At 51.7% G+C, this 15729-nt stretch overlaps 6 protein-coding genes across 6 annotated transcripts; 3 read left to right on the top strand and 3 right to left on the bottom strand.

Moving 5' to 3' along the window:
• Positions 1–1219: 1219 nt before the first annotated feature.
• Positions 1220–1778, bottom strand: N7498_009057 (MARVEL domain-containing protein; the record flags this gene model as incomplete). The annotated part of the gene is made up of 2 exons (XM_058456119.1): positions 1220–1632; positions 1694–1778. The coding sequence occupies 2 exons, from the start codon at positions 1776–1778 to the stop codon at positions 1220–1222; spliced, it is 498 nt and encodes a 165-aa protein (XP_058306107.1).
• Positions 1779–2896: 1118 nt separating this feature from the next.
• Positions 2897–3157, bottom strand: N7498_009056 (uncharacterized protein; the record flags this gene model as incomplete). The annotated part of the gene is made up of 1 exon (XM_058456118.1): positions 2897–3157. The coding sequence occupies one exon, from the start codon at positions 3155–3157 to the stop codon at positions 2897–2899; it is 261 nt and encodes an 86-aa protein (XP_058306106.1).
• Positions 3158–3244: 87 nt separating this feature from the next.
• Positions 3245–3511, top strand: N7498_009055 (uncharacterized protein; the record flags this gene model as incomplete). Its single annotated transcript, XM_058456117.1, has 1 exon — positions 3245–3511. The coding sequence occupies one exon, from the start codon at positions 3245–3247 to the stop codon at positions 3509–3511; it is 267 nt and encodes an 88-aa protein (XP_058306105.1).
• Positions 3512–4334: 823 nt separating this feature from the next.
• On the top strand, positions 4335–6382 carry N7498_009054 (AMP dependent ligase/synthetase; the record flags this gene model as incomplete). Its single annotated transcript, XM_058456116.1, has 6 exons — positions 4335–4613; positions 4666–5046; positions 5111–5356; positions 5436–5598; positions 5650–5981; positions 6044–6382. The coding sequence occupies 6 exons, from the start codon at positions 4335–4337 to the stop codon at positions 6380–6382; spliced, it is 1740 nt and encodes a 579-aa protein (XP_058306104.1).
• Positions 6383–8778: 2396 nt separating this feature from the next.
• N7498_009053 (glycosyltransferase) lies at positions 8779–12080 on the bottom strand (the record flags this gene model as incomplete). The annotated part of the gene is made up of 2 exons (XM_058456115.1): positions 8779–9190; positions 9286–12080. 2 exons carry the CDS (start codon positions 12078–12080, stop codon positions 8779–8781), a joined length of 3207 nt encoding a protein of 1068 aa, XP_058306103.1.
• A 1793-nt stretch (positions 12081–13873) lies between these two features.
• On the top strand, positions 13874–15211 carry N7498_009052 (uncharacterized protein; the record flags this gene model as incomplete). The annotated part of the gene is made up of 3 exons (XM_058456114.1): positions 13874–13948; positions 13997–14734; positions 14792–15211. 3 exons carry the CDS (start codon positions 13874–13876, stop codon positions 15209–15211), a joined length of 1233 nt encoding a protein of 410 aa, XP_058306102.1.
• Between the last annotated feature and the right edge of the window lie 518 nt (positions 15212–15729).

Below are 15729 nucleotides of genomic sequence, written 5' to 3'. Positions count from 1 at the left end.
TTGGGCTGCTCATTGACGCAAGACACTACGTAGCTAGGTAATCTCCTTCATCGCCATTGCCGTAGACAGTGTCGTAATTTTAATTTTAATTGTTTTCTGGCGTAATGGAAGACATTCAGGCCATCAAATACCTCTCTGACTTTAGTTACTCCTTGACCTTGGAGAGCTGGTAGCTGTATTGTAGCGTCGGTGCTGAGACGGCCAAGCATCTGCCCCCTCGTTGCGTATGTGCTGTTTATCTTCACTTAAGCACTCGCAAATTTCTCACTAGTTTGACGTATTCATCACGTAGTTTGTCCCATTTCAACTAGAACTCGAATGGTATCTTGATGTAGATAAGCTGCTTTAGATAGTTGCGCGGAAGACTTTTCGCACGAAACATACCCGAGCCCAGCGCCGCACAATCTGGGGCTCGTTTATCAGTGATCTTCTGCTTCTCCTCCTCTCCTCTTTCATCACACCATTTTCATCAAGTACATGTCTTCAAATTCTTATTGACATTCCAAGCACACAGTAGTTGCGGAACTCCCGAAGATAGGGAGGGTGTGGGCGGCGAGTTTCATCGTATCCTCCTAATCGTTGATGAATATGCGAGGCCTGCGATGTCTCTATCTTGACAAGGAGGTATGAAATAGCCCCAATAGTAAGTATTCTTGTCTTATCTCGTTACGAAGGACGCGAAAACTAAAGAGAATAACGTCTGCAGATTATAGCAACCATGATACATAGAATCAGAATCTCCGAAGCCCCCTCCGTGCTCCAAAAAGCACCTATGAATCATAAATGCGACTCCTGAGCTGTGTTGACTTATTATGGGCATACCAATCGCACTTCAGTCTCCAGCTACGGTACAATCTGTCTTCTTGATCAGAACCACCCCGATAGAACTGATCCGACCACACCCGAAGCAATACAGTCCTCCTAAAATAACCCGAAAATATCTGTAATGACCGTTAGAGCAGGCACCTGTTGGTGTTTGGCGCGTGGCCTAAAAATGTAAATATTATGGCTCTGTTCTGGCGACGGCTGGCCCAACCGAGTATGACATATTTTATCGTGGCCCAGAGCAGAAGCATCAACCTCGGGCTTCCTTGCTAGTCCTGTAGCAAACTGATAATGCAGGACTTAAGCATTAACAACTGCAAACGAGTCTCCTCAACAGACAACAACGACACCGCCGCCCCCACCCACTCTGTGGCGCATGCGCTGGGTCTGATACTCATGAGGATCTGAACCGTTTCTGGTTGTTGAAGAATGACATGACAGTCCGGATTCCGGTAACCATGAACAGCAGCCATTCGAACGCACCAAAGGCCGTCGATGCCTTGAGCGCCGCGCAGGAATTTTGTCCCGACGAACAGGCACTGGTTGTCGAAACGTTGACAGCCACAGCAATGAAGCCGGCGAGCCACGAGAGGACAGCCACGGCTTCGGCGGTGATACCAACGTAGCCAATCATCGGGCGGCTTGTGAAGCCGGGCTCGACGAAGTGGAAAACGACGATCAGGACCGTCCAGACGGCACAGAACATCAGGAAGCTCCACGCAGCAGGGACGCCTACGTGAAGGGTGGCGTCACCGCCATAGACGGGTGCATCGACGTAGTCATTGTGGCCACGAAACACGTGAATAGCTAGGCGACGGGGTTAGCACTCTGAGGCGGACCGACGGGGCGGTGGGTTAGCGGTGCTTACCGTAGCCATCTGTTCCCATGATGATAGTGGCGAAGAGCACCTGGAGCCCTCGGACGATGTAGTCGAGGGATTTGTTCTCGGCCATGTCTACGGTCGTGATGTGGGGGGATCTTGTGATGGAGTTTTTTGGAAGGTGGTGGGCAGGTCTAGTGAGTGATGACTGGTAAAGAAGTGAGGAACGCGCGGCGTAGAGCAGGAAACAGAAAGTGTGGGAGGAAAATAAAATGTCAGAGCAAGCCGATACAGTATGGCATTATTTGCAAGAATGGGGCTAATCTAGAAGAGCGGATACTGCGAGGACACGTTAGGGTGTCCTTTCTTACGTGAGTATTTCAACAAAGAAATCACGACACGCATAAAACTATACCATTTCGGGTGTAGTTTACTACCTCACTTTACTCGATACATTATCGTCTGTACAGTCTTGGATGATACGTCACCTTTCCTCTGTTTCGCATCAATAGTCCCGTGGTGTACCCACACCGCTCCGGGTGTTGGTCCACCAGTGCCCAACGCAAATCCATAGCTCAATTAAATATTGAAGATCTTCACCTCCATTGTTCCATGTATACCATGAATTCTTCGCATGCAGTCATTGAACAGCGTATCAAGACCGCCTGCCGAGGCTTCTAGATGCTGAAAAGATGCCAAAATCACGTCCCTGGCGCGCGAATTCGACGTTCCAATGTCCCTTTGGTAATCAAGCTGTGAAAAGAATCTGGATCGTCTCGCCTTTCCCAAGTTATGGCTATAATAATACCACACCAGTAGCGGCACTGACCAGTTAGTGTGGGGCATTTGTATCTCGGAAGGCACGGGCCGTACCTTGAATCAACTCTAAATACGTCCCACTTGCTGTAATCAGGGTTTGACAGTGTGTACCTTAGCTACGTGTTGCTGTACGGAGTATTGCCGAGGAGATTGGTGACAAAGGCAAATCTTTTTTTTTTTTACTCAACACTGAGGCTGAAGATTGTTCACCATCCCTTCTCTCCATCAGTCAAGAAAGCCAAAAAGATTGACATGCATGATGTTCACCGCACGAGTGGTTTCCCTTTCTTCGATCATGCAGCCGATGCTGATCTCGCTGGGCCCCTGGCTTATCCTCTCGATGCCGATGCCGTTCTCGCTCAAGGTGCTGAAGAAGCGCCCCGAGACGCCCTTCATACCTGGCAGCTGCTGCCCGTCTAGAGAGATTATGGCCTAGTTGGGTATGAGGTCCACGCCGCCCCAGGCCGTGAGGCCGTGGAGGGCGCGCTGCAGCACCTGGGACCGGATCCGCAGCTCTTCGCCCCGGGAGAAGGCGAGCAGGCCGTTCTCTGATTGGATCGCTATGGATATGCGCACTTTGGACGACGAGATGAGATCGACTGAAACGCGGCTCTGGTCGAGGATGAAAAAGATGGAGGTGAGGAAGCCGTGGGCTCTGGTGCGCTTCTTGGCGTGGACGTCAAGCACCATCATATTGGGTTTGACCGTAACCGCCGTGGGCCTTTTGGGCTCGGCGCCGAGCCGGAACGGGTGCAGAAGAGCCCCGGGGCTTTATTGGAGATGACATTGGCGGGGTCGGGGCAGATGACGGTGCCGGCCACGAGGACATCTCAGCGGCGTGACAGCAGCGCGAAGGAGACGGTTGGTGGTGCGTTCGCTTTTGGTCTTGGTGCTCCCTGCGGAACAGACGGCGGCAATCCGGTACTGCTGGAGGCATGCCCTGTTGCATTCTGCCCCTTGACGGTCCGATGGCGTCCGACAGCAAACTTCCAAGACGATGCCCTCGGCGGTGGTCACGGCAGACTTGCCGCGACTGGTGACTCCTAATTTATGGACGATCCAGTCGATGTCGCCGGGGGAATCTCTTCCCTGGGCGTCAGGGATCCCCTCAACGTGGCTGCTCAACTGTGTGGTCTCATGCTGTATAGCAGCCTTAGTCTAGCGATCTCGGCAAACAGTGGCCGCGCCTTTGTCTCTACCGAACGAGGAGGCGAGGTGCGGGGACATACGAGCGACTGGATCGCATGATTTACACTACTAGTGTAATGACGGTTATTGAGACCAGGGATTATTATCAAGAACCCAGGGGTGTTGGCCGGCCCTGCCCCCGTGGATTACCTTGTAAATAATAAATGGGCTAGATCAGGAATGGGCAACCCAAACTCCGGGAAGAGAAGTTGTCTATGAACATAAATGTAGGCCTCAATGTAATCAACTTGTCAATTTCAATCAACGGCGCCCGCTTACGGAAGGCTCCTGGGCGTCCATTTAGATTTACGCGCCGGATTGGTTCGCTTTCGGACTACGCGGCGAATAAGTACATATCTTACATTCAACAATTCCCCTGGAGAACGAAAGCAAGCCCAGGCGACTCTATGTAAGCGCCGATATTACAGTGATAACCCTCATGCCCGTATATAGCGAGCGCCTCCGAAGATCCGCCTAAGCAACCTTCAGGCTTCCTTGTGCAATACCTGGACTTTGTTGTGTCTGACATCCGAGTCATTCCTTATACCGACCCGGTCTCCACGCAAATCACAACCACAAAAGGCGCAAGAGTAAAGCGTCGCAGAACCGCTTGCATCATATCGGAGTGGTCATTGTTCCAGCAAGCGTCTTCCCGTCGTTCTTTGCGGGTTGGTAGATCATCATGATTTTCACACCGCCGACTTTCCTTCCTACCCTGCCATCTGTCCCGCTCCAAGAGCCGGTCGGGGATTTTTGTCTGGCAAAAAGTCTTGCCAGGACCATAGCATCCGACTCGACGGAGAAGCGAGCCCCCTTTGTAGAGGCAACGATCGATCGGGCATGGACATCGGACGAAATCAGTGCTCGCGTCGCTCAAGTAGCGGCCGCCTTGTGCTCGTCGTGGCAGCTTGTTCCCGGGCAAAAGTGGCATAAAATAGTCGCCATCTTGGCTTCCAACAGCGTAGGTCTCCTTGACAGCTCATCCTCCGGATGGCAGGCTGAGTGGTCTCTAGGTTGACACTCTGATTCTTTCATGGGCTATCCACCGCATTGGCGGTGCTTGCCTCATGATGCAACCTACGAGCTCGGCTGAAGAGATCGCAGGCCACTTCGACCGTGTGCCGCCGTTCGCCATGTTTGTGTCACAAGATCTACTCCCTCTAGCCCAGGAAGCCGTTCAAGGGAGCTCCCTATCAAAACTGCCACTCTACAGGCTTTCCGTGCCGGGAGGAGCGGCCGAGCCAGATCGGGACCTGGGCAGAATCACTACTCTTGATGACTTGGTCGCAGCCGCTAAGGGTCTACATCCGGTACAGAAGGCTCCTTTGTCTATCAACGAGGCGACTCGACGTGTGGCGTACTACTGTACCACGAGCGGCACATCTGGCTTCCAGGTAATACCACACGATTCCCCACATGTCTTGTGATACTGATAAGGTTTTTCTTGTGGCTTTGTAGCGCATCGTGGCCATAACGCACGAAAACCTCATCGCCAGCATCCTGCAGGCTTCAGAGTTTCTACAGACCACCAGAGAGGCAGGCTCCGAGGTAGCTTTGGGTTTCCTGCCGTTCAACCACATCTATGGTCTTTGGACAGCTCATGTGTTAATGTATCTTGGCGACAGCGTCATCATCCATCGTGGCTTTAACTTCATGGAGATCATGGCCTCTATCGTCAAATACCGCATCAATACACTTTACCTGGTCAGTGTGTTCAATAAGAACCTTCTCCGATTCCTAGTCCGGCTCACAGGGTATCTGGAATGCAAGCTGATGGGTGCAGGTGCCGCCTATTATCAACGCTCTGTCACGGAATGGATCTACGTTGGGTCAATTTGATTTGAGCTCCGTTCGCTCGATCGTGTCGGGTGGCGGACCTCTTAGTAAAGAAGCCTTTGCCAAAATGCAAGCCGTGTGCCCCCAGGTGCGAATTCTCAGTGGTTGGGGTAAGAGTCTCCTGAGAGCGTAGTTTGAGCGAAGATCTGACCCTCAGTCAGGTCTAACCGAAACCTGCGGTGTCGGGTCCCTGTCATGTTTCAGCGAGATCTTCCCGGGTTCGAGTGGGATCTTACTCCCGGGCGTCCGCATCCGATTGAGAGACGATAACGGCCGTGAGATTGAGACTCTCGAGGAAATGGGCGAGATCGAGATTGCCTCTCCCAGCCTCGTGCGCGGGTACATTGACTCTGCCAGCGATGCGCTTCTCCCGCCTACGGACAATGCGGACTTCTGGTGGCCAACAGGCGACGTCGGCCTCTTCCGCGCGGCCCCTAGCGGCGAATACCACCTGTTCATTGTAGATCGCATCCGCGACATGATCAAGGTCAAGGTGAGTGAGCGTACCAAGACGAGGTGTGAATCTGCGCACCATGACCAACTTTTACTTTGTAGGGCAATGGAGTCGCCCCCGGCCAAATAGAGGCGCATCTGATCCAACACGCCGCCGTCGCCGAGACCGCCGTCATCGGTATCCCTGACGAAGTAGCTGGCGAGCGAGCTCTGGCCTTCGTGGTTCGGGAGCCGTCGTATGCACCCGATACGAGCGAGGCCGATCTTCGAAGGGCAATCCGCGATTACAACGACCTGGAACTGCCTGAGGTTTGCCGTCTGCAGGACCGAATCGTCTTCATCGATCAGATACCGAAAAGTGCGAGCGGCAAAATGCTTAAGCGAGAACTGAGGAAGCAGGTGTCTTCGTTTGGCTTCCCCAGTCCCCTTCCCTCAACTTGACGGATAAGTGAGAGCTTCTAAGGCAGCGTAGGTATACAGGTTACGGTTGCAAACCCCTAAACAACACATTTACCTAGTTGGTCTATGTTCAAAGCATGTCCCATAGCACTTTGTGTCAAGTATTTCTCATTCAGCCATTGATATCTTTGCCTCCACCACCGTTGCTCACATCATCACCAGAATCATTCAGCTCCCGTACGTCCAATTTAATAGTCAAAATACCTCGTAGATCAGAGAACTTACAGCTCATTCTCGCGCAGCAACTGTAATAACATTTCCATGTCACCAGCATACTCTCCTCCAAAGACAATTGATAGACTTCTCTATGGGATGACAGAATAAGGGGGCGAGGTTGCGAGACCGCTGGGTTACGCTCTACCTAATCCATGGGAGTATTTACAGTCGACTATACTAGATTTAGGGGTAGGAGCTTAAGTATCGGAGGAGAAAGTGGGGCTAAGTGTAACGGACCAGAGCCCGGACCCTTACCCCCCCATGATCGCACGCTTGAATTTACAGTCAAGCAGACGGATCTGCCTACGAGATTAATGTAGAGGGCTATAATGATCCGCCTTGCTGCTCTACCAGCCCCAAGCATCTTTACTGAGACAAACATACCCTTGAAAAGATCGCCCAAACAAGTGCTTAGATTTTTGAATCCGCTCGCTGATAATTGGGCAAGCTACTTGGTGCACAGACCAGTTTGCCCGCCAGCCGCTGGCAACATGGCCCGTGCATACGTAGCAGCCAATCGAGAACGGCGACCCAGGACCATCTCCGCCGATTCAAACAAGCCCCAAAATATTACTATACCACCTTGTATACAGTGATGATCTGCATGTGATAAACATATTGGGTTCAGAGGGATAGCTTGGTCACGATCTGGTGTGATTCCGGTATAGTATCAAACAACCAGTCCCTTTCATGATTTCCAAATCGCAAGGGTCCTCAAACCATAACGTAATCGGTAAGGGAATGGGCCACCTCAAAACACCATAGTAAATGCGATAATTTATAACTTCATATCTCAACAAACATAAGTTTATTCGGCTTTATATTTTGTATTCTACTTACGTAGAGCATAAGAAGTCGATTTTAAGAGTCTAGGTCAATTTAATTCTGATTTGACTATCTTTACTAAAAATACTTTGTAATTTAACATCTTTCGACTTCAAGGATATATCTTCTAATCATTATGTTCTAAAAACTTTCGACGCTTTTGAGAAATGTTAGACCCAGTATAAAGAATATAGCTTTATAAGAAGACATTATAAGAAGCCACGGTTGTTGAGATATAAAGTTGTAATTTATTGAATTTACTATGGTGTTTTGTGGTGGCCCACTCGCTTACATGCCTACCGATTACGTTATAGCAATACACAGTGCATTTCACCGGTGATTGGTCCCTATATTACGTACCCCGACCGCCTCTAAATCACTCCGTTTTTGCTCTGGGCGCTTCATTCGCATAACCTGAGAAGACGAGATGATGACTGCTGCCGAATTCGATCCATCCGAACTCCGGGGTTTGTAACCCGTTCGGCCGTTTCTGGGGTTGAAATTTGTGTTGAATAATCGAAAGTTGGTGATAATGGTGTATTAAATTGGCATGGCTACTTCCATCATGTCGCCGAATTATCCAAAACCAGCGCAGGATTAATAGGTCATAGGCCCGTTAATTGGAAATCAAGTCGAATTCATATTTGAAGGTTTCAATTCGATCATAGCGAGAAATTTGACGTTGTGAATTTTTCACAAGCAGTGATTGTCCGTGTCTTTCATTACTTGGCTATGATAGTGTTGATATCGCGCGGCCTCTAGCAGCGGCGACGGCATCGCTTGGAACGGGCCCGCCCGCTTAGCGGAGTACGATGCCTATGTATATAGTTGCTGTCTGTTGGGCAGTCCGGTGATCGAAGTATTCAATTGTGAGCCTATTGGTGCTAAGGCTCCATGGCCGAGCCGAGAGGTAACATTATCATGATGTTAGGTTTACCGCCGTAGTCGTGGGAGTTGGCCGGCCTAGCTACAGTGTTAAGTAGTCATTCAAGTTCCAGTAAGAGTAAATACATGGGGAAGTCGGGTTTTCTTTTCAGTCGTGAGCCGCAGATTCCGGGTAATTCTATAGCTGAAAGCTCGCCTACAGAGTTCTAGACGTCCTCAAGATTGCTGGTGTTCGTCCGCAGTGTCAGACAAATCCGGAGTTATAGATGTCGCCCGCTCCTATCTTCCATACCTAGGCGTTCACACATGGTTGAAAATTTCACAACACATTCCCTAGCTCTATACTACAAAGTTGACCAGTAGAGAAAAGAGAGGCCAGGTCACGTCGTTAAGCTTTAGTTAATTCAGATCATTTGTTATATGAAAGCAATCATTATTCATGTTCCCGAAACCTATCTGTACTGGTGCCCGTGTTCTTGCATGCTCAACTTCAACGCTTTCTGCAAGTCCTCGTCCTCATCATCTTCATACTCTATCGCTGTTTCATGACCCTTACCTTTGTTTTGGTGTTGCACTTCCAACAGACTCTGCTTCTTGATGTACTCTATCACAACCTCTTCTTCCGTTTTCTCTTGTGGCGTTTTCTCGTCACGCAGACCCCGATCTGTCTGGTGAACGTGTCGTTGCGGCTGGAGCCTAGACACGAGGTCCATATCATCATCATCTACTGCGTCTCCGCTCGACGTGGCTTCAGCCGCTTCCCACGGTCGTCCGGGCCACGTGTTGGCAGCATGCAGAGGTGACTGTGAACCACCCATGTCGAGCGTGGTGCTGGTGAGATCTTGGGTCCAAGCATCTGCACTGCTGTCCGAATTCACCCTTTGCTGTACTTCCCGGGCTTCTCGCGTTATCTCGTTAGGGATCTCCTTTTTTTCAGATCCTTCTGGATCAGCTTCCACCGAGCGATGACGTCTTGCTTTTCTGCTTCGGAGCCCTGCAGCCACTCCTCATACCCTTGAGCTGCCCTAGATGTGATGATATAGCTCTGCACATCGCTGCCGAACATTTTCTGCACCTCTTTGCTGACCCCCTGCATCGTATGGCCCAGGATACCAAAAAAGGCTGCGCCCGGCTTAGCGATAAATCCCCCGATTCCTTTGCCAATTCCTTTGACAAAGCCGCTGGCACCCCCTTTCTGGGCGCCTTTCCAGGGCTGAGCGACTAGGCCAGTGACGCCATCGTACCAGCCATAGCCAAACTCCCTTCCTACTGCCTTGACGCCTGACTTGAAATCGCTAACCCTTTCTTGAGGGCGTACGGTGTCGTCTCCCCAAAGCCTAGGCATATTGTGAAAGCCTTTCGCGAAATTCACTGAAATATCCACAGGTCCCTGCACAACCGCCTTGACGAAACGCCCAGCACCTTTGCTCACATGCACGCCAGTCGGACGGAGCATGTCGGGTTGTTTGCCAGCGTTAGATCCATTCCGACTGCGGGATGGACCTCGGCCAGGATCATCTTGTCTGGGATCTGACTGGCCTTGTGTGGGCACGTTCGAAGTTGGAGTTGACCGACCGGAGATATTGGAAGGGTTCCAAGCAAGAGTGGGAGAGTCCTCTCTGACGAAGCTCTGCTTACTTCGTCTAGATGAAATCGACGAATTCGATCTTTCCACCACATGCGAGATCTCACTCCTGCTCCCGGTTGTCGATGCCGATGCTTGGGACTGCTGTCGGCTCCGCCCAGCCGGCATCTGTAAAGCTCTCCATGTCTCCGACGGAATATCAGCTAGCCCCCTCGTCATGCCGCCGAAAGCCCTCACAAATGCTGTAAAACCTCCGGAGATAGGATCCCAGGGACCCTCGTCGGTGTAATGTTCTTGTGGTCTGAAGAGCTTCAAGTCATCGAAATCTAACAGCCCTGCATTCGCCAAAGTACAGGCAGCAAAAGCACTCAGCCTGACCTTGGTACGCCTGATGCGCCACGCAGCAGGTCGGGATGGTGCGAGAGTGCAGCGGAGCCGGTCAAGGTCGAGGAATTGATGGAACGACTGAGCACCCGTGTCGCTGCCTCTCTCTGCCGCGATCTTGCTTGCGAGTTCTCTGGCGCGCTCCAGGCATCTGGGGGTCAGACAGAAGTTGATGGCCTCAGCTAGTTTGTCTACCGTGAGTTGTTTGTGAGGGATCGGATTGGGGCCTGCGCCTGCTCGCGCGATCATGGCGCCCCAAAAAGGCTGGTCTCCAAAGAAGGGAACGACCGCAGTCGGCCGGCCTGCGGCGATGCCTGCCGCCGTGGTTCCCGCGCCACCATGGTGCACGACGCACGAGACATGCTTGAAGAGCCAGTCGTGTGGCACGTTATCAAGCATGAAGACGCCATCGGGGATACAAAGCTCATCTGCGCCCATACCTCCCCAGCCTTTTGAAAGGAGCACACGTTGGCCAGTCTTTCTCACGGCGGCGAAAATGACTTCCGTCAGCGTGTTGGGGTCATCCAAAACGATGCTCCCGAATCCTATGTAGATGGGAGGGAGACCGGCGTTGAGAAATGCTTGTAAGTCACGAGCAGGTGTATAATCAGAGGCCATGTCGAGAAAGTAGAATCCGGAGATCGATATGTGAGAGCCCCAGTCTTTCGGTTTGGGTATCAGGGCCGGAGACCAGCAGTAGGTGTGAGGGATTCTAAGACGCTGAAGCATCCCGGGGGCCCAGATGGTACTTACGGGATCCAAACCGAGACACTTTACACGAAATCGATTGATGATATCACCGAGGGCCTGCCAAGAGAGTAGTTCAATCAGGGCATAGCTGATGTAATTGTTCAGTTGAGGGTCGGCATTCGAGGCTTGAATGTTGGCTAGAGGATGAGGAAAGGCCTGGGTAGGGGAATATGGCATAGTGAACATGATATGGAGCGGGATGCCGAGCTTCTCTGCGCAATGGATGTGGGCAAAACTCGGGGGGTTGGCGATGATACAATCGGCAACAAAGTGTTTTGCTATAGGCCTAGAGCCAGAATCGCTGCCTGAGGACTCGGAAAGGTCATCATCAGTTCCATCATTGGCTCTATAACAGGACCGCCAGCAGCCCTGAATATATTCGGCAACATGTTTTCTTTGCTGGCCGATATCTCCGCTCATTACGCTACGAAATCCCGGCCTCAAGCCGGGATTCTTGACCATGAAGGCCATCAACCGGGTAGGGTCGCCGCCAATGCTGAAGAATTCCAGGCCATGCTGCTGAACAAAGTCCTCAAAGTTGGAGTGAGTCGCCAGACGTACACGGTGGCCGTAGACGTCTTTCAGGACTTTTCCCAAGGCAACGAAGGGTTGTACATCTCCGCGAGAGCCCACGACCTGGATGACTATGTTCAAGGGCGGAGGTGGACGAACTGACGGGTCGCCTCCCAGGGAAGGAGGAATGTATGGGGGAGGGAGCGGGCGACTGTCTTCAACATCCTGGACGTGCTGATGTAGAGCGGGAGCAATAATCCGGGACAGATGGCGATTGAATTGATTGATGCGGATGGCGACACGGCCGTCGTCGGTGAGCTGGGCACTGGTGCCCGTACTATTCTTTTCATCGTGGATCTCGCCATAATAATCGCCATAAGCAGGAGGGGGCACCTCGTCCTCGGCCAGCTCTTGATCGTCGAGGCCGATCTGTTGCAGGTCGGCGTTATTTGTTGAGGGTGTGGATTGTTCCGCCGCGGTCTCCGGGATGCGTGGGCCCTTTGAGGGAGGTTGCGCTACCATGATGTGAATGAGACCAGGTAGGCTGGCTACACCTCCTCCTCACCTATTTAGTCACAGCTTCAGTTTTGTCCAAAGGTGACTGAGTCATGAATAACTTACTAATTAGTGAGATGACGCGGCAACTGCACGTCAATGCTAGGCTTCCGTGAACTGAACAGTGCGGTGTGAGGAAAATGGGGCGATATCCCGATGGCGAGCGAAGACGGGGCTGGGATTGACTGAGATTGATATCAGGATTGGAGTATTCTCGTCTGTACTTGGTCAAAGCCGGATGGAAGCCTAAGAGGTGAATAATGAAGGCTCAAGGCAGCAACAGCTTTGAATGCGAGAGGCGGTGAGGCAGTGAGGGACGCGTTATCTTGAAACACCGAAAGTTTCTTTTTTCGCATATGATCGTAAATAATTTCCTTTTTCTTTTTTTGATACTTTGTGAAGGGTTGCGTGTGTCCACTTTGGCTCGTGTTGGCTCGTGAAGCCAATTGGAACTATGTCCCGAGAACCCAAGGCATTCACTAAGGGGCGGTCTACCTACTTGTGTAGCGCGGAGATAAGTTCCAGCGCATTCGGGGAATAAAGAGCCAGTGCTATAGGGTAACGAGACAGCGGTTGAGACAACATGACTCTGCCAAGTAGGAGCTGTTACCTTTTGTCTTTGCGACCGTGAGCGGCCAACACGAAGAGACAACACGACACGACGCTTCCTGTTTGAATGTGGCTGGTCTACGTACGAGTAATCACATCCGCTCCGGAAAGCAGGGGCTTACCCAAGAGGTCTTCCTGGTGGCGGACGACCAACAGACACACCGGTGGAGAAATGACCCTGGATCCAGTTCCCGAGTTGGCCGACGCTCGGGCAAGTCGGATCCCTGGAGAACCCCAGGGGACTCTGTGGAGTGTGGGAGGTACTAAGCTACAAAAGACGGGAAGCGGGGCCGATCGATCCTCGCGGAGAGGGTGGGGCGGATTCGGACAACTCCGTAAATTGAAGGGCTACTATATAAGCGCTGAGATCAATATTTTTGAATTAGCCAATCAGGGCGCTCCATTTTGCTGTGTTATTTACCTATTAATTCGCGCGTGGTGGGTTGATTTAATAGTGGTGAATTTGGTAGTTTAAGAATGTAAAAGCGCGATAGCGCATGGGTGGGTGATATCGCATGGGTAGCGGACCTCCGGAAAAAGTGGTACTTTTAGTCAGGGGCTTAGGGTTTTCAGGGTTTCACAGCGGGGTTCTCTTATGGACGTCTCAGGCCGGATTTTTTCGCATCCGAGTTTTTCACCGCCAGCATTAACGTGTATATACACCCAGTTATTGACCATTGATCGACCACGCCGCCTCCGACATCAATCGCGGCATTGCATCGCCATGAGAGTGTCATGCCCCGGCCAACAGACACGTACACACACGATCAGGTATTGTCACGCGCAAGCTCACCGTGTCTGGATTTACAGATGTTGAGCGATTCCGCAGTTTGAGAAAATCGATAGTCCAACTATAGGCGGGACCGTCCGGTGTCGCCATTGCAAGCGATGGCAGGGAAGCGCCAGAGTACTTAATCGCAAGAAGGTCAGACTCCTTAATAGTCTAATCGGACCTCGATCAAACTCACTCACGCCCATACCAGGCGCATCTCCAGAAGTGTCCAGAATACGCCGCGTGGAGGGCGGCAGGCAACGGTCAAGAATTGGCTCCGCCGAATTCCTACAACGCTGCTGGAAGAAGACTTCTCAGCGATTCTAATAAAGGTCTTGTCGATTCATCCCGTGTCTCAACGTCAAGTCAAGCCCCCACCATGCAACGATTACGATCGACGGTGGATATAAGCAAGTACTTTGAAGAGTTCGTCGACGACAGTCTTGTTCATAAGGTAGGCCTACCCCAGCAACCTAGAGGTTCTCTCTGATGACCCCAGCAGTGCGTACGAGTCCGATGCCAGAGCTGTGGCTTCGTTCGACCGAAGAACGCGACTTGCCAGGCAGAGCATCTGAGCCAATGCAAGGACTTTCTGTCCACTACTGAAGGAGAAGAGCTGTTGACGAGCGGGGGCCTGACCATCAGTGATGAACAATATCAGAATGCAGCCATCTGGACTGGCGCAAGACCGAGCCCCGATCTTTTGGTCAATCGTTGTGGTCCGAATGGTGCTCTTATTGGAATGGCGCCAAGTGGTTCTAGTCCGCGGCCTTCCCTACCTAGAAACTCACACCTTGCTGAAGCGCCCTCGTTGGCTCAACATCTGCTGGCTCAAGCTGAAGATTTACTGACGAACGGTACTCAACATACCTTCTTGTCACATGCAGGTTGTGGATTGCTGACCGAGAGCGCTCTCAATCAATGGCTGACGCAGATCGGGTACATCTCACGGTCGCTGGTCTCATTCACCGGAGCACTGATAGGCAAGATCCGCATACCCGAAATCGACGACTTAGAACGTGACTCAACGTTCCGGTGTCTAGACTTGCTGTGCTCTGCGGTAAATAATATGAAAAAGGAGCTAGAGTTTCTTGAAGCTACCAAACGCAAGTACGGACTCGAGGTCAGCTTTGACGAGCCGAAACCTCCCACCAAAGGCTTCATCGATCTGTTCAATAGTGCCTCATGTCCGTCCGCAACATTGCTCGAGGGCATGGTGATGCTATGGGCTATCGAAAATGTAAGTTGCGCTACCACCAACCCCATTGTTCATCACCTTGAGCTGACCAGCTCGTAGCTCTTCCATAGCTCCTTCTCCTACGCGGCTAGATTCGTCACTCGAACAGTCCCAAGATCATCACCACAAATTCCCTACTCCTTCCCATCCTCCTTGCCACCAGGAGCACCTGCGGACCCAAATGGCGTCCAGTCAAAACCAAAAGACGGCCACACCACAGCCATCCGCGAGGCATTCATCGAAAACTGGAAATCAGAAAACTTTGGCCGCTTCGTAGCTGCCTGCAGATCCATCGTCGATGAGCTCGCCATGGTCCAGCCGCCAGGCAACAGCTGGAACGAGATGTTAGCCTGCGAACGCGTCTTCAAACAAGCCGTCTGGCTGTGGGGTCAGATGTTCCCTGAGGTCATGGGCATGGAAGAGCAGGATGAGTTGGATGGCGGCAGAACGCCCGCGAGAGTAGAGACGACGGCGCGATAGTTGGAAACGGCCCGGTTGATGTGCCTGTCGAGTCGATGATGGCCATCATGCGATTGCTTCCGCTGATTTTCTATAGCATATCTAGTAATTCTTGCCGATGATCTCGTCATATTGCATACGGCTGATGCCTCATGCTGAGTGTGATTCTGCATTTAAGCGGGACTGCACTTAGACCTATCGCCGCAGCACAACGGCGATGCCGCCATATTATTCCCGTGCGTACATTCTCATTGCCCAGCCCCTAAAATTCGTATCTTGTGGTACCTAATACTATCCTGGCAGAATAAAACGCCGCGTCGCTCTAATCGACCTTGGATTGGTCACCCTCCCCGGCAGGCACGTTCGAGGGGGCAACTCACCTCGTAGTGTGCCATGCTCACAGAAGCAAATGCTCGTACGGGGCCACGTAATGCAATGACCTGTTTGGCTGCCGTATTTAGCAGAGAAAAAACTATACGGCGTATTTACAGTGGGATGCAACTTGTCCTCTGGGCCCACACCCCTTTGACTCCGAGACC

The sequence above is a fragment of the Penicillium cinerascens genome (genome assembly GCF_028974065.1).
Source record: "Penicillium cinerascens strain IBT 15544 chromosome Unknown scaffold_4_segment0_segment0, whole genome shotgun sequence".
NCBI classification, from domain to species: Eukaryota; Fungi; Ascomycota; class Eurotiomycetes; order Eurotiales; family Aspergillaceae; genus Penicillium; species Penicillium cinerascens.
The sequence above is the reverse complement of the archived record's forward strand: the minus strand, read 5'-3'. Positions and strand labels throughout refer to the sequence as shown.